At 37.4% G+C, this 22,980-nt stretch overlaps 2 protein-coding genes across 2 annotated transcripts in view; both read left to right on the top strand.

The window, feature by feature from the left end:
- The first annotated feature begins 1,285 nt into the window (after positions 1 to 1,285).
- On the top strand, positions 1,286 to 5,341 carry CNGA1 (cyclic nucleotide gated channel subunit alpha 1). Its single transcript, XM_042812616.1, has 7 exons — positions 1,286 to 1,401; positions 1,692 to 1,754; positions 2,118 to 2,147; positions 2,325 to 2,423; positions 3,146 to 3,253; positions 3,389 to 3,495; positions 3,924 to 5,341. The coding sequence occupies exons 1-7, from the start codon at positions 1,286 to 1,288 to the stop codon at positions 5,339 to 5,341; spliced, it is 1,941 nt and encodes a 646-aa protein (XP_042668550.1).
- A 2,324-nt stretch (positions 5,342 to 7,665) lies between these two features.
- Positions 7,666 to 22,980, top strand: part of NFXL1 (nuclear transcription factor, X-box binding like 1) — a 41,977-nt gene continuing 26,662 nt past the window's right edge. The window contains exons 1-15 of the mRNA XM_042812532.1: positions 7,666 to 7,825; positions 8,468 to 8,638; positions 9,011 to 9,120; positions 10,142 to 10,275; positions 11,342 to 11,520; positions 11,695 to 11,856; positions 11,981 to 12,081; positions 12,960 to 13,074; positions 13,409 to 13,533; positions 14,407 to 14,529; positions 14,876 to 14,966; positions 17,609 to 17,729; positions 18,315 to 18,471; positions 19,234 to 19,325; positions 20,805 to 20,826. Coding sequence (XP_042668466.1) covers positions 7,666 to 7,825; positions 8,468 to 8,638; positions 9,011 to 9,120; positions 10,142 to 10,275; positions 11,342 to 11,520; positions 11,695 to 11,856; positions 11,981 to 12,081; positions 12,960 to 13,074; positions 13,409 to 13,533; positions 14,407 to 14,529; positions 14,876 to 14,966; positions 17,609 to 17,729; positions 18,315 to 18,471; positions 19,234 to 19,325; positions 20,805 to 20,826 — 1,863 coding nt within the window. The remainder of the gene's footprint in view (positions 7,826 to 8,467; positions 8,639 to 9,010; positions 9,121 to 10,141; positions 10,276 to 11,341; positions 11,521 to 11,694; positions 11,857 to 11,980; positions 12,082 to 12,959; positions 13,075 to 13,408; positions 13,534 to 14,406; positions 14,530 to 14,875; positions 14,967 to 17,608; positions 17,730 to 18,314; positions 18,472 to 19,233; positions 19,326 to 20,804; positions 20,827 to 22,980) is intronic.

The raw sequence follows: 22,980 nt of genomic DNA, 5'->3' as shown, positions 1-22,980 counted from the left end.
CTTTTAGGGTGCTAGTGAACCTGACCTAATGTTTGCTATGTGTTTTCCTGTGACACTTCAGACCTGATGCTTGCTGTTGAGAGTTTAAAGATTGATCAGCAATGCTAGACAATATTTAGGACTATTCTTGAAAGAACAGATATTAGCCTTCAATTTTCATCTTTCTGTTTTGTAGAGTTACGAATGTTTCTGTATCATTTCTTACACACGTTATTCATGTCTGTCAGCTGCTTGAAACATGGGTTTCCTCCTCTGTTTCTTGTACAGGAATATTTTTTATTTTCATTGGCAAATCAAGTCAGGTAAGTCTAGCAGTACTGTTGCAGCTGTAGCACCCTTATTCTCTTTTGCTGTGTACTTCACTACAGAACAGAATTACTTTAAGACTGGCTTATTCCACGGCACTTTACTTCATTTACCAGTGGAACAGCACTTATTTCTCAGTTTGTGGCTTACAGGCATCTCTACAGTCTGATGTCATATACAGAATTGATATTGCAGTGGATAGCATCTATTTTGAAATCCCAACTAAAAGGCCCTTTCAAGAGCAGATCACTTGTAGACATCAGTGATGCTCCAACAATTAGCAGTGCTATTGATATGAAGATATAAGTGACAAAATCATAAGAATAATGGTAGAAGGAGGCAAAGAAGCAGCAGAAGATAGTTACTTCAGTGATTAGAAGTTTATGCAGTACAGGATACAATATATTAATTATGCACCCTACAGCTTTTTTTTTTTTTTTTTTTTTTTTTTTTTTTTAATATATTGAAATGAACAAGCCAGACATAAATAGCTTCCAGCATTTCTTCTTAAGATGTGCTTATCCTATGTGCTACGCAAGTAATGAGAACTCTACAGCAGTCTTCAAATACAGAGTTACAGCAGCTATTCTTGCTGTCATCAGATTGTAACTTTCAGATGTCAAACATACTGAGGATTCAGGATGTCACCTGTTCATGAATCTATTTATCCATCTCCACGAAAAAACTTTTGAGTCTTTGGTTCAAAACCAAATGTAATAGCAAAAAAGGCTTCAAAAAAATTTCCTATTTTTTCAGTTGCCTGATCATTCAGCACACTGCAGCACCCACACCACCGTTTTTATCTGGAGGGAATGTCACGTGAGAGAGGAAACTGGAAAAACTGCTAGGAATTTGGGGGGAAGCAAGGAAATAAGAGCTTCACCTTTAGGGGGAAAAAAAAATAAAGGTGTGTTCTGCTAGTTGTGATACTTTCTGAAATTAATCTTCCTCTCTTACCCAAGCTAAGACAATTTTGACCATGAAGGTAGGAGTTATTGAGACCCATCACTCCCATGCAATCATTCCCAGTGTGGTGGTGCAAGACACCAGTGAGGATCCTGGACTGACAGAGAAAGGGGAAAACAGGTGTGCCAGGTTTGCTTCATTCCATTCCATTCTTGTGTGTTTGGTTTATTTTTCTATTATTTAATAATTTGGGAATAATTAAGCATAGATAACTTGCCTTCATCTGATTTTCTTCTTCCTCTATTAAAAAATTGATTTTATAATGATGTGATGTATATGTAGATTTTTTTTATAGTAAGTATTTGCATAGATTACTTAGTCCATGATTAAAATTGTGACAAATAGCCTGTGACAATGTAGAGGAATTTTTTTTTTATTTCAGCAGTATAACACGTAACTGTTGTTTTGCTGTTCCCTAGGAAATGGTATCTACCCGGTGCATTTGCACAATACAATGCTAACAACAATAGCAATAAAGACGAGTAAGTACCTTTGCAATCTCCAATAGTGATAGTGCTGCTTTACTGATTGCTTAAGCAGCCATGAAAAGGAATAATCTATACCTATAGTTTCCTTACAAGCAGTTATGTTGTGCAAGTAATCCCGAAAGAGATTGCATGTGCATTTGAATTTTACAGACATCAAATATTAAGATCACCCCCAATACCAAAGCTATTGCTATTTTATCTATTAATTATGAATTTAAGTAGTTCTGTATTAATGCAGTAAGAAAAACAAATTTTCAAGACCAAGCAGCTAAGCATATTTCTTTGTCCTTAACAAACTCAGATGATTCTAATAATTAAATGAGGAAACAGTAACTGCTGTATTTTCTTTTTCTTAAGAGAGAAGAAAAAGAAAAAAGAAAAGAAGAGGTAAGACAGAAAATCTACTTTAAGGGCTTTTGAGTGTTTCTTTGTGCTTGTTAACTTCTTGACTGGAGCACTGATTTTTGCTACCTGTGGTGTCTACTACTATTTCTAAAGCGTTTAATTTTCCAAACATGCTTTAGCTGAATCCGTAATAACTGCAAACATAAATCTATTTTGTAGCAAGTCAGAAAACAAGAAGGATGGAGAAAGACAAAAGAACAAGGAAAAAAAGGAAAAACACAAAAATAAAGATAAGAAGAAGAAAGAAAAGGATGAAGAGTAAGTATTTTTCATTTAGGTCTTGCTATGTTAGTTTGATCAAATCACTTTTTAAGTACAACTAAAAAAATGCATTGGTGGGCGTGGTGTAAACAAGATGCTTACTCATGAGTGAACTGGTACATGGAATGCTGTTGTTCTTCTAGAACAGAATTGTTCTGATTTATTTTTCTATGTAGAGGGTAGAATGAGAGCATAAATGCTGCATGGAAAAAATAAGACATAAAAAAACGCAACAAAATACAAAAGATCTCGTGTGGATTGTGATTATCTAATATATTTTGGATAATGCTCTTCAGCAAAGGAAGGTCTTCCGCATGTCAGTGTCACCTATAAACAAGTAAATTTTTATGTGACTTAAAAGTTCTTGCTTTTTCTTTTTTTTTTTTTTTTTTTTTTTTTCTTTATGCTTGAAAAAAATCATCATTTCTTGACCAATGAAGAGAAAAGTGTTGTTTCCATGTTCTTTGGTTTCTGTATATAAATCGTGCTGATAATTCATCTTGCTCAGAACTAGATGTTTCACAGTGAGGAAGGTATAGTTTGTCTCATATAACATGCATATTCACACAATTGTTTTATTGCATTCATTCAAGGAAGCTTAGCTTCAATAAAGACCTTTTATTTAACGTTAATCTTTTCTGGAATTCTTTGTTCCTCAGAATTTATTGCATATATTTTCAGTCTCTTCTCATAGCTCTTTTTCTCTACCTATCACTCAGGAAGAAGAAAGATATTTTCATCATTGATCCAGCAGGAAATATGTATTACAACTGGTTGTTCTGCATCACAATGCCTGTCATGTACAACTGGACAATGATTATTGCTAGGTGAGGTAGTCCTTTAATAAAACTTCTGACAAACTGTAATACATATACCTAGTAGGAAATTCACTTTATTCATTCATTTCATGCAAGTATTTCGTTTTCCTTTCATGGTAACTTACTTTTTCCTTTCCTATTCAGAGCCTGTTTTGATGAGCTTCAGAATGACTACTTACCTGTATGGTTTATTGTTGATTATGTTTCTGATGTCATCTATATTGCTGACATGTTTGTACGGACAAGAACAGGTATGTATACTTGATAATTCATTATTTCTATTAGTATGTTCATTTTAAAGTCTTATGCTACACCCAGAGCTAGATACTTCTAATATGGCACAGAAAGTCCGAGGCTCTAACTCCTTCCCTCCATTAAACTTCCTATGGCCTGTTTTGTTGTTGTTTTTTTTTCTCCCCCCCCCCCAAATGTTCATCAGTGAAAGGAAAATGGTCAGAACTAGAATTGTATTCTTTTCAAAGCTGTATACTTTAGCTTACGCTGAACCATATGGTCCTAAGTTGAATGCTTGAACACACGAGAAATTGCTTTAAAAAAAAAAGTTATGCATGATCTGGAAGTTGCACACAACGTGTCTTTCAACTTACATTTGGTTTGACACTAAATACAAAAAGTTGAAAATGAAAAAATCTAATACTTACATGCAACTTGATTTTAGGTTACCTGGAACAAGGTCTTCTAGTGAAAGAAGAACAAAAGCTTAAAGAGAAATATAAGAGCTCCCTGCAATTCAAATTAGATTTTTTGTCAATCATACCAACTGACCTCTTATACTTTAAGTTAGGGCTGAATTACCCAGAATTGAGAATAAACCGACTGCTCAGAGTAGCTCGGATGTTTGAATTCTTCCAGCGAACAGAAACAAGGACAAACTACCCAAATATCTTCAGGATCTCTAACCTTGTCATGTACATTGTGATCATTATTCACTGGAATGCCTGTGTGTATTACTCGATCTCAAAAGCCATTGGATTTGGGGCTGACACATGGGTCTACCCCAACACCTCTCATCCTGAATTTGCCCGTTTGACCAGAAAGTACGTCTATAGCCTCTACTGGTCCACTCTGACCCTGACTACTATTGGTGAAACACCCCCTCCTGTACAAGATTCTGAGTATTTCTTTGTGGTTGTTGACTTCTTGGTGGGAGTATTGATTTTTGCTACCATCGTTGGTAACGTCGGCTCTATGATCTCCAACATGAATGCTGCCAGGGCAGAATTTCAAGCAAAGATTGATGCTATCAAGCAGTATATGCACTTTCGGAATGTAAGTAAAGACATGGAAAAAAGAGTTATAAAGTGGTTTGACTATCTCTGGACAAACAAAAAAGCTGTGGATGAAAGGGAAGTCTTGAAGTATCTGCCAGACAAACTAAGAGCAGAGATTGCAATCAATGTTCACCTGGAAACATTAAAAAAAGTTAGGATTTTTGCAGACTGTGAAGCCGGTTTGTTGGTTGAACTTGTTTTGAAACTCCAGCCCCAAGTATACAGTCCTGGAGACTATATTTGCAGAAAAGGAGATATTGGACGAGAAATGTACATTATCAAAGAAGGCAAACTTGCAGTAGTTGCTGATGATGGAGTGACACAATTCGTAGTCCTAAGTGATGGCAGCTATTTTGGAGAAATCAGCATTCTTAATATCAAAGGTAGCAAAGCTGGCAATCGAAGAACAGCCAATATTAGAAGTATCGGATACTCAGACTTATTCTGTCTGTCTAAAGATGATCTCATGGAGGCTTTAACAGAGTATCCTGATGCAAAGGCAATGCTGGAAGAAAAAGGTAAACAAATCCTCATGAAAGATGGATTGCTGGACATTGAAGTTGCAAATTTAGGAAGTGATCCTAAAGACCTGGAAGAGAAGGTTGCTTATATGGAAGGAACAATGGACAGATTACAAACAAAGTTTGCCAGGTTGCTAGCTGAGTATGATGCTGCACAACAGAAACTGAAAAAAAGACTTACACAAATCGAGAAAATACTGAAGCCAGTTATAGAGCAAGAATTCTTAGACTTTGAAGAAGCAGATCCATCCACAGATAAACCTGGAGTGACAAAAACAGAATAAAAACCTAGCGATTGGCAATAGGACTGAAGGTCCAGTCCTTCTGACTGAATACATTCTTCTCTAGGCTTGTATGACCCAACAATTACTTATGAAAAATTATCCATTGAGGTAATATCATCAATTCCCTAAAAACAACACATATTTGACATCTTTAGGAAGGAAAGAAGAATCAAGAATGAGGATAGGACATAAAATCTCACTCTTTATGTTACACCTTTGTACACCTAATGCATTCTAATTGTGTAGGAATATTGAAGGTTTTCCTGACTGCTTTAAAATAATTTCTTCATGTCTTCTTATGGAAAGATAAAAAAAGTTTGATAACTGTATTAATTATCTTAAGTGAATATAGGCATGAATCGTGATAATAATTTGTGTATAAACAAACACATTTTAATATCTGCTGATTAAAGTATGATTAATTAAATATGGGATATTATTACATATTTCTGTTCCTAAAAAATTAGGTATATCTACAATGCAGATGTGAGCATTGAAGGTTGTAGGATCTGGAAAATATAATGACTTCATTGGGTCCACCTCAGCTGATTTCTTGAAGTAAGAATGGGCAGTTTTAAAATGGTGGGGTTTTTTTAGGAATATTACAGGAAAAGGCTGGAGTACGGAGGGGAGAAAATCTGGCCTTTTTATTGTATCTGTGTGAGAAGTATAGATGGCTGAAAACCTAGCTATTCTTTCCACAGTGGTAGCAGATACTGAAGAATGCTCTGCTCTGTGCAATCACATGGGTGCTGAGCATGGACTACTCCTCCTCAAATATAACTGCTTAAAAATCTTTATGTCACTAAAGTAACAGCTATGGATACCAGCAGAGTGCAAAAGGAAGAGATGATGGAAGGAGGCCTGACTCTCCCTGCAGCATCTTCTGTAGCTACTTCTGGGGAAAATACTTTTTCTTTTTTTTTCCTTAAATTGTCTGGGTATTTCTTTCTTCTGTTCTTACTACTAATATAGTTAAATTCACAGGTTTAAGTCTGGTAAGATTTCAACCCATTTAAAAATTGTCTGCATGGCTTTTCCTTAATTTGTCTTTTTCTCATTGGAGAAATTGTTTTTATTAGTTGTGGTCTCAGACTTGCCTAGGTATTTTCAGTATATTTTTTTCCATAGTCACTTGATGTTGGACTAATTTAGTGACTGTGAGTGAAGAAAGGGAGTGCATGGAGAGAATACATAATTCTGTAGTTAGAGTATTTTTAATGTCTTGGGCAATTGGACTTCCAGTCTTAAACAGTACATGTGTAAAAACTGTTATCACTTGATAATATATATATATTTCTATTTTGTTCTGTTCTTTAGTAAGATGGAAATGCTACATATTGGATCTTTTGTTTGAGCAAAGTGTATTCACTTATTTTTATTTTTTAATGCTGACGAGATTCTAGAATGGGAGAAATCTATAAACAACTGATTTCACAGTGAGAATTAAATGTCATGAAGTAATAAACACGTAGATTTTATATGGATTATTTACATGAGATGGCTGCTCATTCACCCTTGATCCTGTGCTTCGAACAACACATTGGAAAATGTGTTGGTGAGGCAAAAGGATATGCATTTCATTCAAACCTATCAATGCAAACAAGAAGTGGCATTTTCTGCATTATGAATGTTGGACTTTGCAACCAGAATTCTTGTTGTAACTCACAGTCCACATGGCAGCAGCATCATATAGGCCCTGTGTCATTGCTTACTAGGCACTTAAGAAGCACTTTTCATCTTTGTTGAAGAGTTTAAGGTCTTGTATTAGAGAAATGTGATGGAATTACTAATATTATATAGAGTTTAATAAAGACAGAGGGCTACTGTGCACGTTGTCTCTCTTGGATCTTTCAGTGGCGAGTTGTAGCTGCTAGCTGCCACTTTCCTATCAGTAACATTTCAAAACAAGTGAAACCATGATTGACCTGTAGCAGCTTATTTAGCATTTTCAGGCTCCATATGATCTGAAATCTTTTATTAACTGCCATCAATATGTGTTTGCTGGAAGAAACCCTTAAAAACAGAGCTCACGGAGACAGCACGCGAAGTCCCCGCGTACCCCAGGCACCTCCGTGCTGCGCAAAGGAGACCCGGACGCCGCACGGCGGTGCACGCTGGGTGCCGTAGTCCTCCGGGCCGCCGCTCGGCCCCGTCCCGCCGCTTCTCGCCTCGCTGCCGAGCGAGGAACGCTGGGAGCTGTAGTCAGACCTCCGCCTGCCGCTTCCGTGCGGAGGGGCCGAGCCGGCGGGGAGGGCGGAGAGCTCGCCTCGGGGCGGCTGCGGCCGTGAGGAGTGCGGCCCTTCTCCAGCTGGCGGGGAGGGATGGAAGCGGCCTGGCGGCAGGGTGGCCGGGGCCGGGGTCGCGCCAGGCTCGGGGATGGGCTCTCCGGCCGTACCGGGGCGGCCGCCCGGCCTCCTGCCGCTGTCGGCCGCGGCGGTGCGTGCGTTCGGGCTGCGGCGAGCGGCGGCGAGAGGACCTGCGGTGAGTGCCCCTGCTTCCCCTCAGCGCTGCGGCGGGGCCCAGCAGCCCGGCCCGGCCTCGGGAAGACCCCAGAACGCGGCCGGGGACCTGGAAGAGCGAGGCGGACCCGTGTGACGGAGAGCGCGGCCCCGGCCACGCTGCCGGTGGAGCGAGCCGGGGCTCGGCGGGGGCATCGCGGGTCCCTTCTCCCTCTTCGGGAGCCCCGTGTGTGCGCAGTGACCCGGAGCTGAGCCGAGGTGTCCGCAGCGGTCGGTGCCGTTCGAGCGGTGCGGCGAACCTCGGGAATGGCTGCGGGGTGGTTAGCAGCTGATGGGAGCGCGGTGGGGACCCTGCGCGGCGGCGGGCAGGGATCGGGCGGTAAGATGGGCGTGTAGTCCCGTGTGGGAAACAGCAGCTGCTTTAGGGACTCTGAAGGCCACAGGTAATCGACAGATAGTAATTCCTGTCGTGGATTTTATGGATAATGCCCAGCGAAGGAGGGGAAGTAGTGTATGTTTTCCTGTGTGGTATTGGAAGTGTAACAAAATAGCATCCTCAGAAACGTAAGATAAGCAAACTTGCTAAGTAGAAAATGGTGAAGGACTGAATGTGGTGTAGCTATTAATGATGATTAAGATCGCGACAATTGTTTCTTTTGAATAGAATTATCTTCACAGAAGAAATTTGATGAAATTAAGAAAGCGAATCAGGCTGCAGCAAGAAAGCTGGCTGAGGAGCAGTTTAGTTCTTCATCAGAAGATGATGATGAAGATGCTGAAATAAAACAAGGGAAGATTTTGGCAAAAACATTCACCATTTACACCAATCAAACCGGTAAACTTTTATTGTATATTGACTTTTATTTAAGTATGAAAGCATAGAAGGGATGATATTATTGGTTATAACTTAGACTTTTTGCACAATTGGAGGGAAAACAGCTTTTCTGATGTACTTCTTTCTTTCTGATGTATTGAAAATACTTGTTCCCAGCATTGCATACTTGCTGTGCCTCTTGCCTTATTCAGCAGAACCAGTGGTACAGTTTTGCAGTTTTCTTAAGTACTTGTAATAATGTGTTTTTTTATTAATATAACTGGCCTCTGTTCAGAGGAAAAAAAAATACTTCTTACAACAGTCTCAACATGTACAGAATAGCAGATCAAACGTGATTTTAAAAATTGCTTTAAAAATTTTTGTACGTTAAAGATGGAGATGCAAGTGAACTGGAACGTACAAGACAGTACATGAACGAAGCTTTTCAGTCAGGGGCTATGACATGTCTGATCTGCATTGCTTCAGTTAAAAGGAACCAAGCTGTAAGTACTTTACAGTATGCTTTCAAGTATTTGAATTGTAGCAATATCATACATGTTTAAAAAGACAAAGAAATTTCTGCTGCTTATCTTTTGCCGAAAATTTCATTCATTCTAAGCTGCCAATTTAACACATCATGCGAAAGATGCCAAAGGCATAAAACTGCATTTTTATAACTTGAATTTATTTTCGGCAGCAGGTTGGTATTCTAAGCAAAATAGTAATTCCCTCCAGAACTAGCAGTGAGGAGTGCACTGAAGCCACAGAGGATTAGTGATGGAGAGAAAATACTATCAAAGTCAGCTCTCTTAAGTGTTTGCTGCTGCTTTTGCATTATCCTTCTTTAGCTCTTTGAGAAAAAGACCATATAGTAAGTCATTCTTCTGAAAAAAAATCCTTTTCTCAATGTTTAGAGACCTAGGGTATGTGATAGTTGGGCTTATTTAGTCTGGCAGACAGGATGCAAAGGAGTGATTTGATTACAGGCTCTGGCCACTTAGAAGCTGTGAAGAAAACTAAAGCCAGTCCTCTCTGTGGTGACAGACGGTAATAAAGGGCAGTGGCACAATCTGAGGTTTGAAAGGTGCAAACTAGATGCAGGAAAGGTAGTGCTACACATTGATAGGTTGCCCAAGGTGACTGGAGACTCTATCTTTAAGGGGCCCCCCCAGAACTTAAAGTTAGGCAACTGTTAAGGTGGCTGTAATTGCATTTTGGGCAAGAGGTAGCACTGTATCACCTCCAAAAGTGTGCTTAACTCAGTATTTCTATGGCTACATGGGCTTCATAAGCTTTGGTGAAAACAGCAAGAATAATAGGGATGTGAATCTGTAGCAACAAAACTTCCTCTATTAATCTGAGATAACAACAGTTGTAATTTACCTTTGGGAATTTTTTTTTTTTTTTTTAAATGGGAAAATAGCAAGATTGTCTTTCTTTTGATGTGAATTTTCATCAATTGAAACGGGGAAAAAAAATACTCATTAAAAAAAAAAAAAAAAGTGGCACGTATCTACTCTTTAGGTCTGGAGCTGTTGTGGATGCTTCTGTATATTTCACCTGGTGTGTATCCAAAAGTGGGCCAAGGACAGTCTTTTCCTTGTGTCATCTCCCTTGACAGATGATGATTTTGGGAAGAAGGATTATCCATGGCCATGGTGAGTTCTTCATAATACATTTACATAGATACTTTTGTTGTGAAACGTGTGCACTGGAGTTGCTTTAGGAAGGATTGGTACCCATAAGTGGCATGCAAACACATACATGAAGAAGTTTAGAAGACTTGCTTCTGTATTATTTTTCTGAATTCTTTTCAAGTATTTGCTAATGTGCGTTGATAATATTTCAGTGATATGAAAAAATATTTTGCTGTATCAAATTCTTTCTAATCTGTAAAAAAGCAAATGATCCATTGTGTCAGCTTTTGGTAATTATTTTTAAATGGTCTTACTTATTTATCTGTGTCTCTGTACGTTTGTTTTGTACCATAATTTTCCCACCTGCTTTTATGTGGGTATATGTAATCTCTCTAAAATAGAATCCTCTGTCAAATTTGATTGAAAGTGCCTGGTGGATTCAAAAACTCTAGTGTAGAATCTCAGACAAGCTGGTTTGCTTAGGAAATAGAGTTATTGGCTGGCAGTGTCTCAAGTTCTGTACAAGTTAACAATGCCTGCTTTGTTACAGATTAGTTCTATAAACACTGTGCTTAAAAACAGTACATTTAAAAATTTTAAGGCAGGTGACATTTATTGTGTGCTTAAATGTTAAGTAAAGTCAATGAAGTCACTTCAGAGAAATGGCATATATGGGCAAATTGAGACTTTCTTTGGCGATGGTAATGACAAAGTCCATTCAAGGACTCTGCTCTTATCTGAGGAGGAGCTGCTTGTCTGTTGTCTTTCCCTGGTAGCTGCTTTGTTCCTTTTGCATTGCCTCCCTTATCAGTGGTTCACACTGGAAAGTGCTTAGGCCCTGTGGAACTGACAAACTCCAGGCCTTTCATACCTACCAATCTTTAGGAATTCTGCATTTTTTAATATCTGACACCATCAAGGCTGACAAATATATGTATAACAAGACCTTTACTGTTTATTATAGATACAGTTTTTTTGGTTATACTAGTTGTGAGAATCTTAATTGGTAGGCTGTTAACAAACTTGGGAATCTGAAATAATTACAACTAATTCTTTTCCTTTTCCCGCCCATTTTCCCTTCTTAAAGCCCAAAATGTAGGTTTGAATACAAACGGTCTGAAACTCCCAATAAATATTACTGTTACTGTGGAAAAGTAGAGAATCCAACAGTGGACCCATGGCTGGTACCTCATTCCTGTGGTCAAGTATGTGAGAAGGAATTCAAACCTCCTTGTGGGCATAAATGTTTGCTACTTTGTCATCCAGGTAAACTTGTCGTGTCTTTTGATTATTTGACCTCTATTTATGTAGTTGTTGCATAATTTTACTTCAAATTGAAGCCGACTGTATTTAAAATTCTCAGAATAAAATAGGTGTTAATTAAGGATGCGTTTGCTGAATAGCTGTTAATGATTTTTTTCTTTTCTTTGCTGGGCATAGGTCCCTGTCCACCTTGCCCAAAGATGGTCACAACATCCTGTCACTGCAGGAAAGCTAAACCAGTGCCCCGAAGGTGCAGTGCCAAGGAGTGGTCATGTCATCTGCCATGTGGACGAATGTTGCTGTGTGGACAACATACCTGTGAGAATCCCTGTCACTCAGGTAGACCGCCTCCTGAGGCTTCAAAAAAGCAGCTGTTTTACTTTTTAAGAAATATTTCTATTTTCCAAGCTGAATTTAAAAAATCTAATTCCTATGCTCAGTGTAACTTTACGATTTCATACAGGAGATTGTCAGCCTTGTCCGCGTGTCAGTAAACAGCGGTGCATCTGTGGAAGGCAGACAGCAGAAAGGCTTTGTGCAAGTCCTCAGTGGCACTGTGAGCAGGTATGTTCATGAAGACACCTTTCCTCTCCTCATTCGTGTCTTTGTAAAATTTACTCAGTGTATTATGGATTGATAAAACCCAATTCTGTATGAGAATAATAATGAAGGCTCTATGAAGTATCAGTTAAAATGGTGTTTATTTGAGGTAACGCTGTATAGAAAAAGAATAGTATAACTAATATTATGACCCTTTAAATGGTGGAAATCCTAAGCTATGCAGCATTTAGTGCACCTGGGATCTATGCTCAGCATGCTGTGCAGACCCTGTCTGTAGCAGGTGTTACTCTGTTTTGGTCATTCAAACTGTTACAGGATTTTGTTACAAGAAAACAATTCTACTAATCATTGCTACTGCCAAACAGAAAGGATGTTACTGTGAGAGCTTCTTGCTGTGCTTCTAGATGAAATCAAGGTTGTGTGCTTGACATAGTCACTGTCACCAAGCAGGAGCTGCCTGTGGGCTTCTCTGTTGCTATTAACTGGCTAGATTTAATTTCTGGCCATGGAATGTGTGCAGCACACAGGCCTCTAGCCTACCACACTACAGGCCTGTGTCTGCTCGGGCTGTTTTGTGAATCACTGACCCTTCAGTGTACAGTGGTCTTCCAATCAGGATTGCTGCAGGGGTGATCAGTTTCATTTGGCAAACTCAGCAAATAGAAGGCTTGTTAACAAAGTTATTGGTACAATTAGCTCCTCATTGCTGAGGAAGTTTAATTCCATCCAGATATCAGGCATCCATAGTTTTGTTTTGTTTTGTTTTGTTTTGTTTTGTTTTGTTTTGTTTTGTTTTGTTTTGTTTTGTTTTTCTTGGATTGCTTTATCTTGATGTGTCATTTTGTCATACTGCATTCACTTGAGTTCTCTGACTTTTCCAGGTGTGTGGAAAAGCTTTACCTTGTGGTAATCACACATGTGAACGAGTTTGTCATGCTGGTCCCTGTGGAGACTGTCCTCGCTCTGGGAAAAGGTTCTGTCCATGTGGAAAATCAAGTAAGCCTTTTTTTTTTCCCCAGTAAATTAAATAAATGTCATCCAGCCTTTGACTGTCAGCTGTAAAGTAAACTGTCAGTTTAGGTTACTTAAGCAGCGCAAGTTCCATAAAAAGTTCTTACAGTCAACTGTGAAAGCTGAAACATACCTTTTTGCTTCATTCTTTCAAAGCTTGATTTAGTGGCAGGGGTTTTATTGTCTATGTGATTATTTCTGGGGAAGCTCTTTGCAAAAACGAGAGAGAGAATTTGTGTTTGAAGTCATATTGCAGAATGCATTGTTTTCTAAATTTTGTTCTGCTAATGTTTGCTTGTACTTCTCTCTTTTCCTTTAGAGTTTATGTTGCCTTGCACAGAAGATGTGCCCACCTGCGGTGATAGCTGTGACAAAGCTTTAGAATGTGGCATCCATAAATGTTTGCAGCGCTGTCATCGAGGTCCCTGTGAAATATGCCGACAGGTCGGTCCAGCTGTGTAGCTGTTTCACATACACTGGTGTTATCAAACACTCTATCTTCAGAACACTGCGAGTCTACTGAGGAAAATGAAATGGCATCTGTCACAAAATCTGTGGCTTTTCTGAGATAAAGATGTCTTATTACTGTAACTTAAATACACCCTGAAAAAAACAATTTTTCCCCAGCTCTTTAAACTTCCTTGCTGTTCTGTTTAATATTTCTTCATTCATGAAAGAGAAGATGCTGTTACATACTGGTGTTTTCTTGTTAATAAGCAAATAATGTTTTGCTCAGACCTGAATATCTGTGGAGCTTTCGTGGACTGGCCTGTAAAGCTCTTGTCTGATTGTCTCTTGACTGAACACCACAGCCAGGTCTGTGGTGTTAGTATGTGTAGTTAGTATATTACATCTGGGATGAAGGTCAGAGAAAAGCCACTCATCTACTTCTTAAATTGTGTACGCAGAAGATGAATTTACTGTGCTGGTGAGGTAGTTCTTTGCATGAATTCATTTTGCATTTACACTTGATGTTTTGCACTGCATACTCAAGTGGTTCTCTTGAAGTGGCCATCCTGGTGAGACCAAAGCTGAAGTCTTTCTATACCATCTAGAGCACAACGTTTGCAGTACTGTCACAAAATCCCACGTTGGCTATTGCTCTTAGAGCATGAAATACACTATCTGTATTAGAGCATTGTAATATTACTTGGCCATGAATGTTTTTTTTTCCAGCCAGTAGTAGAATATCTTTTTTATCACTCCTCTTGCATGGTTTTCTTTTCTTTCCTTTTTTTTTTTCTTTTCTTTCTTCTTCTTGGGGTGGGGCTCCTGTGTATTAAAAATACCTTGCTTTTTCCCTACCTTGCTGCCCAGGAAGTTGAAAAACAGTGTCGCTGTGGGAAGCACACTAAACGCATGCCTTGTCATAAGCCTTATTTATGTGAGACAAAGTGTACTAAAATTCGTGATTGCCAAAAGCACCAGTGCAGAAGAAAGGTAAGTGTCTGGAAACAGTCTGTTAGAAATATATTCCTTAGATAATAACATATATGTATTTATAAATTAACTTTTAAGATGTTCTAATGTTTTTTGGAAGCCTTCGGCTTTTTTAGTATCAAAAGATCACTTTAAAATATGTGAGCTTTTTATTAAGTTTGGTTTTTTTTTTTAAAAACAACTTTATTGATATCCTCATTTCTATTTCTAAAATGAATTTGAGGAAATTTGACTAAATTTCATGAATAATATTTCAAGAAGTATTGGGGGCAGGGAAAAAAGATAGTAGAAGAGGACAAATTTAAACCAGAAGTTTGGAGTTACATAGAGTATTTTATTTCAATAGTGCTGTCCTGGAAACTGTCCACCTTGTGATCAAGTCTGTGGACGGACCCTAGGTTGCAGAAATCACAAATGTCCTTCAGGCTGCCACAGAGGTAAGAACAGGGGAAGGATGCCTGTAGTGATGAACAATAATAGTAAACAAAATATGGTTTATTTTAGTGCTCGTATGACTCTGTGTGGTGCTTCATGAGTTCTTCCCCTTTGCATGTGGGCTTTCTGTGGGGGCAATGTGTCTGAAAGACTTTTGGTGCTGGTTGGAGCCTAAGGGCTTACATAATGACAGCCAGGATTTTTGCTTGCCAATTTTACTTAGCAGAGTTCCTCTGAAAATTCTCTATCCCCTTTCCAACTGCTTAATTCAAAATGAGTTGCTTGACTTCTCCCTACATAATTCTGGTCACTAACTATGTGTAATGAAGTCCAACTGCATGTAAAAATGACAATACTGGTCATTCATCATTTTTGAAAATCCTAGAATACAATGCATGATATGAGTAGTCAGAAAAAAAATGTCGATTGAACTTGAATGTGTTTTACAGATGAGAAAATAAAAATTTGTTACTGAATATATGAAAGGTATCAATAAAAAAAAAGTTTACTACACCATTTAGTGACCTTGGTTAAAAATATCCTGAAGAATACCAAAATTACCTGGCCACTTTTATCTTGACTAACTGCTTTTACATTAATTTGGTAGGGGATTAAATTGGAATGACTGAAAGGGGGCTATTTTCTCAGCAGTTTTCCTTCTAGAATCTAGTGCCCTGCTGAAGTAGCAGCAGAATAGCCTGTATAATTTACCTTGCTATTCTGAACTATAAATTGCAGCGCCTCAGGAAACAATTCACAACTTGTTCAGTCAATCTTGCTTTTGTGGTAGTGAATCTTAAAGAGGATTATGAAAGGTAAATATGTTAGTTGTCCCATTTAACATCCTATTAAATCTATTACCACAGGCTGGTAGGTTTTTTGTTTCACCTTCCCCCCCCAGTAATTGTGTTCATTCCCTTCTTGAACTGTCAGGAAAAATAAAAAAAAACTGGTTACTTTTTTTTTTTTTTTTTTTTTCTGCATTAGTTTGAGCTGGTTGATACAATCATAGAATGGTTTGGGTAGAAAGGTCCCTCAAAAACATAGTGAAGAAATTGTAACAAAATAACAGAACAAAATCCTGGTTGGAAAACTGTAAGGAGCCAACGCTGTGTAACAGGATAAACTTAAATTCAATAGTTGGCTTATATTTGTTGCTGATTGCATCTTATTACCTGGCTAGAAGTGACGTTAATGATTTCTCATAGTTACATTCTTATTAGAAGAAATTATAAAGAAATAAATAAAGTAGTTTAACTAATAAATAAACAAATGATGTTGATTTTGTGAGAATTTGTACCTACTGAAGCAAATAATTAATAGTATCAGATGTAGAAGATTAACTCCTGCGTGCTAACAAATTTTAGCCTATTACAATTTGTGATACTTTATTGTCACAGCGTTTGGAAGTATTTCTAATAGAGGCAGTAAGTTTGACTTTAAAAATACATATTTGTGTGTTTCTTCCTCCTCCTCAATAGTGGTTTTGTTGCTCCTGAAAGTTATGACTGCATATTTTATAGTCAGTTTGTAATCCAGATTACGTTAGCAGTGACCTAATATATATTAGTGACCACTGACTTTAAAGGAAATACTGTACCCCCTAGAAATAGCTTGCCAGGTCAGGTCCTTGAAAAGGTTCCTGTTCTCAGAATTTCTGAGAGATAGCTGCTGATAATAAGCACTTGGCATTTAGCAGTGTACAAGTTGTAAGTGTATCGTAAGTAAATGGTATGCGTGCTAGTCACTCAGGGCAACACAACTTCAGACTCCTTGTTTATTTTATAAAAGTACCTACTTGTATGTGCTGATTATATATTACAGTTCCATTTATAAAGATTGTGTACTTTCAACCTTTTTTTCTTCAGCAGCTGTCAGAATTGCTTAAAAACTTGTGCTGTTCATAAGGCTTGCAAAGCATTGTTTTCCTTAAAGTTTGAGTGCAGCATGGTCAGTAAGCTAAAATCCCTCTTTTTTAAGATGCATATTCTTACTGTTGATTATTCAGTAATGGAACAACAGTTGGCACTTGAAGAAATAGTGTGGGAGAGCTTTAGATTTAAAAACAGATATTTTAGTGATTTTTATCACTAAAATAAAATATATATATATTGCATTAGTAGTATGAATTGCTTTAGAGATGAAGAGGATCTTTTCAAAAGAGCATTAATTATATGTAAAGGATGAACATTTCTTAATATTGTCCAAGACAGCATCCTACCATTTTTTCAATGTCTTCTTTTTTTCTTTTGTATTCTGAAGAAAAATGACTTCATACATATATAAGAATGAGATGTATGTGACAGTATTAAGCTTTGTGTTGTCCAAACAGTTGAGTTCTAATGATGCTGGCTTCTTTTTATAAAATGAGTGGGTGGGATTGTTTCAGACTTGGTAGCAGTTAACAAATGGTAGCATAATCAACATTATAATTACAGTTATTTTATGATGATTAAATTGCCTTTCCCAAGAGGGATTTGAAATAAATTAACTGAATAAGCAGAAATAAATTAACAGCCATTTGTTATTTAGATCACTGGAGGAAGATAGTGATACCATATGCAAATTCAGACTTACATTGATTACCATGGTTCATAATCGGCAGTTCATTCAGGTGATCATGCTGTTAATGTATTTATTTTAGGTAGTTGTAATCCGTGTCCAGAGACTGTAGATGTGAAATGCAATTGTGGAAAAACTGTAATTAAAGTGCCCTGTGGCAGAGAGCGCACCATCAAGCCTCCCAAATGTAAACAGCTGTGCAGGTCAGTATAGAAAGTGGGCATGTTTCTAGTTCCGTCAGGGAATTTAAAATACCTTCAAAGAAAGTAGTAAAATATAACAGTTTAAAAAGTAAAAATTATATTGCTTGTCAGTTTCTGCATCCTTGACTATGCGGATGGGGAGATAAGTGCTAATTCTTCATTTAAGACATCTCTTAGCTGCTGTGGTTTCACGAGCAGCACGTTACGGGGAGGTTCTGCTCCACTGAACCTTGACTCTGTAGTCCATTCCCTTCTTCAGGTCATCTCTGGTACCTTCAGAAGGCAGTTCACATAAAATCTCGACAGTGAAAACAAAAACAGTATTTTCTGCTGAGCTGCAGCAAGATTACTTAGCTTGCAATTGAGTTGGGTTGTAATAACTGTAATATGCAAAACCAGCTTTGACTTCAATTTCACTTAGAAATCATGTATAATTTTACCATAATATTCACCACGAGGAAAGCGAAAATTAAACGCATTTTTAAAAACAGCATTTGTTTTAATTCTTATATTCGAGCCATAATTGCCTACTGACGGTGGAGTCTTATTCCTTGCTGCCATATTGATTTCTGCATTTTACTTCAGTCGCCCTCCTACCTGTCATCACCCTACCCAGGAGAAGCACTATTGTCACTTTGGCCGGTGTCCTCCCTGTCGTCAGTCCTGCCAGAAGACGTTAAGGTGCGGTCATCTGTGCCCTGTTTCCTGCCACGATGAAGCACTTGTGAAACAAACCGGCATTGTAAGTAACTAGTGAAAAATGGGGTGTTATTGGCGTTCTGAAGAATAAGAAACAGTTGTTTGGCCTTAAACTTTTGTTGAAGCCTTTTGGAAGTCAGAATAAGTAATTGAATACAGAAGTATTCATACTGCTTAATTGAAAAGCTAAGTGATTCTAGTTCCTTTGTTGCAATCTAATTTGTAACATACGTACTTGGACAGCCTTTAGCAGTTAGGGTAATTCAGGAAATTGTAAGAACTTTACTGGCTGGAATTTCATTACATATGTTTAATTTCATGTATAATCAATTGGTAATTCTTAAGAGAGAAGGAAAAAATTAAGTTTAATTGGTATCTACTAAACCATCAAAGTGTGCAGAAATTAGAAGAAATTGTTTGACATCTTCACATACGATGCATATGTGAATTTCAGTATGATGATTTCAAGCTTTTAGTAGGAGTTTTTCTATATATATTTTTATATTTTTTCCTCTATTAAATGCTTGCTTTTTTGTTCTTTTTTGTTTGTTTTTGGCTTTGCATTTTATTTTTAGCAGTAGGGCCACAGGCCTTTTTTATCTGTTGTTATGGTAAAGGTGAAATTGTTATTCTATCTGGGGAGGTGGTGTTGGGTTTTCTATTCATTTTTTTGTTTGTTTTTTAAATTACTAGAAAGTGGATTTTTTTTTAATTATTATTTTTTTAGAACTGGAATCTCTTTAGATAATTAGTTTATTTAAGTTTAAGCACGTGGTTCCAATGGTGTTTTGTACTTTGCTCTTAGCATCAATTTGCAGGTCCTTGGGAGCAGCCATCTGAGCCAGCTTTTATTCAGACTGTGTTGCCGTGTCCACCCTGTGAAGTTCCCATACCTGTGTAAGTATTAAATAAATAAAGAAAGAAAACAAAGTTTTGGACATGTAGATACTGCTCTCTTCAGATGATGTGAGCTTATGTGAACAACATTCTCATTCATAAACCTGGAAATATTGGTGATGGTTTAATAGTTCTGGTAGTATGTACTTATTATATGGAAGGAAAATAAAAAGTGGTTGTTTCTAATACAATGCTGCCTTAAAAGAAAAGTATTAAAATCTCAAAGACTGACATTGCAAATTGGTAGTCTTTAAGTGACATACACCCATTTTTTCCATGTAGTTTCTTTCTTCTTTAGTTTATAGGATTATAACTTTTTGTATAACTAACTGCTGTTTTGTTTTTCGGTTGTTCAGTGCATGGATCTTCCATATAATTTATTATATGCTAATGGAAAGTATTCCTACTCAGTACTCCTGACACTTGTGCTCAGAGTTCAAAGCCAGGTTCCCAAAAGGTGAAAAATATAGAGTTCTGGACAGCTTGGTTTCAGTATTTGGGTACATTACTTCAGGAACAGTGTTGTGTAGGTAGGTGTTCAGCAGTGGTCATTGTGTAACATCATGCATTATGTAGGGCACATCTCTTAGTCCTTTTGAGCTCCCATCTTAAAATCACCTCCTTCAGTTCAAAGGCACTTTTCCAGAAGATAGTTTGCTCAGTGAGAAGGAACCTATACTGGGAAAGCTGTATTTGATTTTCTAATAAGAATTGTATTAGGTACATAGCATTGCTATGTTTTACTGTGCTTGGCAAATTGAAGTTCTGTTAGTATTAGGTACTGTTAATTCTGGCATACCCAAACTCTTCTGATAGATCGTTGCAACTATAATGTTCTTTTTCTTTGTGAAAGTTGCATAACAGAAATTTCCTGTGCTACGGAGTCCCTGATGCAGAACTTTGTATTTCATGAACTTCCTAACAAAATATTCCTTCAGTCTGTCGAGATGCTTTTGAGTGGCATTGCTATCCTCAAATTAACAAGAATTCCACTTGTAATTGGTTTTCAAGTAGCATGCAGCCAATTTGAACCTGGTGATCCTGCCAGTTTTTCATGCAAGTAATTGCTCATCTGGTACCAGTACATCCCAGCTTGAGTACAAGGTTGCTGTGTGGGTCCCTTGATCTACAAAAGTCTGATTCTTCTTGCTGATATCCTGTTGTACTAAAGACCTCACGTAGCTATAGGTAGTTGCTTTGTATTAGAAATTCTGGAGTTGCTATCATAAAATAATAGCAAAAATTGTTGAAAAGGTGAAGGCATTGACCTACATAAATAAATAGGCTTTTTATTTTAGTTCGTGCTCAAAAGCAGATTAGGTTTTGACCTACTTTTTTTTTAGCTCCATGTGTTGCCTGCACTGGCCTGAATTGCACTTTGTTTCTTTAAAAAATGTATTACTTTCCTGTGAAAGACACTATCACTTATTTACTTAAAGAAATACACGCTTTCTAAATTTTTTTTCTCTTTTTTAACAGGGAGTGTCTTGGACAGCATGAGGTGAGTCTGGAAACTGGCTTTTTAAGTAAAATATGAAGTGTATCTCGCTTCGTCAATCTGCAAGAGAAAGTACCGAGGGAGAAATGTTATGTAGCTTTTTTCATGTTTTAAAACCAACGAAATAACATCACAAAGGCTTACTTATCAGAGTTGTGTTAGTTCCTTTTAAAATTAGAGTTCTTGGACAGAAATGAAAACTCATATTTATGAAGCTATTTGTGTATTGCATATTTGTTCAAATAGTGTTTGAATTGATTTGTTCTGTCTTCACTATGTAGTTCTGTGGTTTTCTTTCCCGCTTCATTGTATAGTTCTTCTTCTCTCCCTGTTCTATTTCTTCAATTTCCCAGCACCTGGTGTGTCTTTGTGTTCATTTCGAAAGGAAAGAGAATATAGTGCTGTACCAGAAAATTCTCAAGTGATTTGATCTAAGTGTAAATGGATAATGTCAGACAACACAGTTGAATTATTAGCTTACCTTTTTGAGATTTAGGCTTCTCCATCTCAAATCAAGTCATTGGCTGTTCTGGCTTACATAGTATAATAAGAAAATCGAATAAACACTTGAACCTGAGTAATAGTGTCAGTATTCACAATCATTTCTAAAAGTCAAGGAATAGAAGATCAGCATGTTTTTCTCATTTTTCAAAAGATAATTGCTAAATTAATGTTAAAAACATACTGCTATTTACACCTCGGATCGGTAAAACCTCTACTGGTAAATAATGCACTATCAAAGCACAGCTGATACCAGAATAGGAAACCTAATTCTATTTTAATCTCATGAAAATTTCTAAAAAATAGTAAACTTTAAATATTCAAGATACCCACTTTTTTTCTTCTTTGATCTACTTTAATGATCTTTTGGTATGAGTTGTAATGGTGGCCCAATATGTGGTGGCAATGTCACAGATTTTTTTTAACAAAGTTAAAATAGCAGTCTATTCGTGCAATGCATTTATTGATCCAAACATGCTGTGTGAAGACAGTTTCCACAGAGCTGCTTTTCAGCTTGCTAGTTGCCAAAGAAAAGTATGTTCTTGAACTGCATGAAAGGAACAATCATGTCTTTTTGTTTGTAGTTGGAACAGCTGATTTATGTTTTTGCTTTCCACAGCAAAACTTCCAGGTATATCAACTGTATCTTATTTTGAATGAATGACATCTCTTGTGATAGATCATAATAAATCTCATCCTATCTTTAGTGAGCTTGCATTAAAACAAAACAAAACAAAACAACGTTGTGCAATCAGCCCAACATAAAGTGAGGTAGATAATGTAAGCTGTTTTAGAACTGTTCAGATTTGCAACGATGTGAACTTCATATACCTCCCTTCTCTTATTAGAGAAAATGATTTAAATTTCAAAGTGTATTTATGACTGCTTATTTCAAAATATCTGAACAAGGAAATCCCCTCTCTGTTGCATAATGCTCTTAGCAGAGTCAGTTAATGACTTTGGGTCATGGTTTTGTTACAGCTTACTGTAGAAAAATAAGGAGGAATCTCAGAGTTTATACTTAAGGAATTTATGTTTACTGAGATTAGATGGAACTTTCCATCTTTTGGCCAACAGAGTGCAATGTTTCTTTCCTGCTCAAGTTTGGCAGCCTCTGGAGAGGAATTAAGTGTCCTAATCTTAGAGACTTTGGTAGCAGGAGAAAAAAAGAATGACTTGTTTATTACTGTGCGAGTTCAGTCTGTTTACAGTGTGTTTTCAGTGCCTTGTACATTTAATGTTGCTCTGAGATCTCTAAAAAGAAGGAAAAAAAACCCCACAGAACCAATAGTGTTTGCTCAGTGTTTTACGGTCTCGTTGGCTCTTAACAAATACTCTCACCTCAAAGTAATTTACTTTTGTTAGAAGGAGAAATTGTTTGTATAGATTTCTGAACAGTTGCTCTACTGCAATAGTTTCCAGCCCCTGAGGGGATTTTCACAGGGAAATCTGAAAGTTTCACAGGTGAGCAGTGTAATGGTTTTCTCAAGGAAAGTTTTCCTATGAAGAGGGGGATTCATTGTTGCACTATGATTTGCTTTTGTTGGACCGTTGTTACACAGCCTGCAATGGGTGAGGTACAAAAAGCAGCTGAGGATGAAACAGTCTACAAGGGCTCCTTGTGCTTTACCAAGATTCCTGCAGATAATGAATAGA

The sequence above is a fragment of the Centrocercus urophasianus genome, unplaced genomic scaffold (genome assembly GCF_019232065.1).
Source record: "Centrocercus urophasianus isolate 14NV4802_14NV808 unplaced genomic scaffold, USGS_Curo_1.0 seq_13, whole genome shotgun sequence".
In the NCBI taxonomy this organism is placed as follows: Eukaryota; Metazoa; Chordata; class Aves; order Galliformes; family Phasianidae; genus Centrocercus; species Centrocercus urophasianus.
Note: the sequence above shows the minus strand (reverse complement) of the source record. Positions and strands in the feature narration are given on the sequence as shown.

What these genes read in the sequence shown, in the direction of transcription:
- CNGA1 (XM_042812616.1), top strand. Translation starts at nt 1,286, where the DNA reads ATGAAGGTAGGAGTTATTGAGACCCATCACTCCCATGCAATCATTCCC. An exon ending in AAGAAAGAAAAGGATGAAGA is followed by an intron (nt 2,424 to 3,145) that starts GTAAGTATTTTT and finishes CCTATCACTCAG; the next exon opens with GAAGAAGAAAGATATTTTCA. An exon ending in TGGACAATGATTATTGCTAG is followed by an intron (nt 3,254 to 3,388) that starts GTGAGGTAGTCC and finishes TTTCCTATTCAG; the next exon opens with AGCCTGTTTTGATGAGCTTC.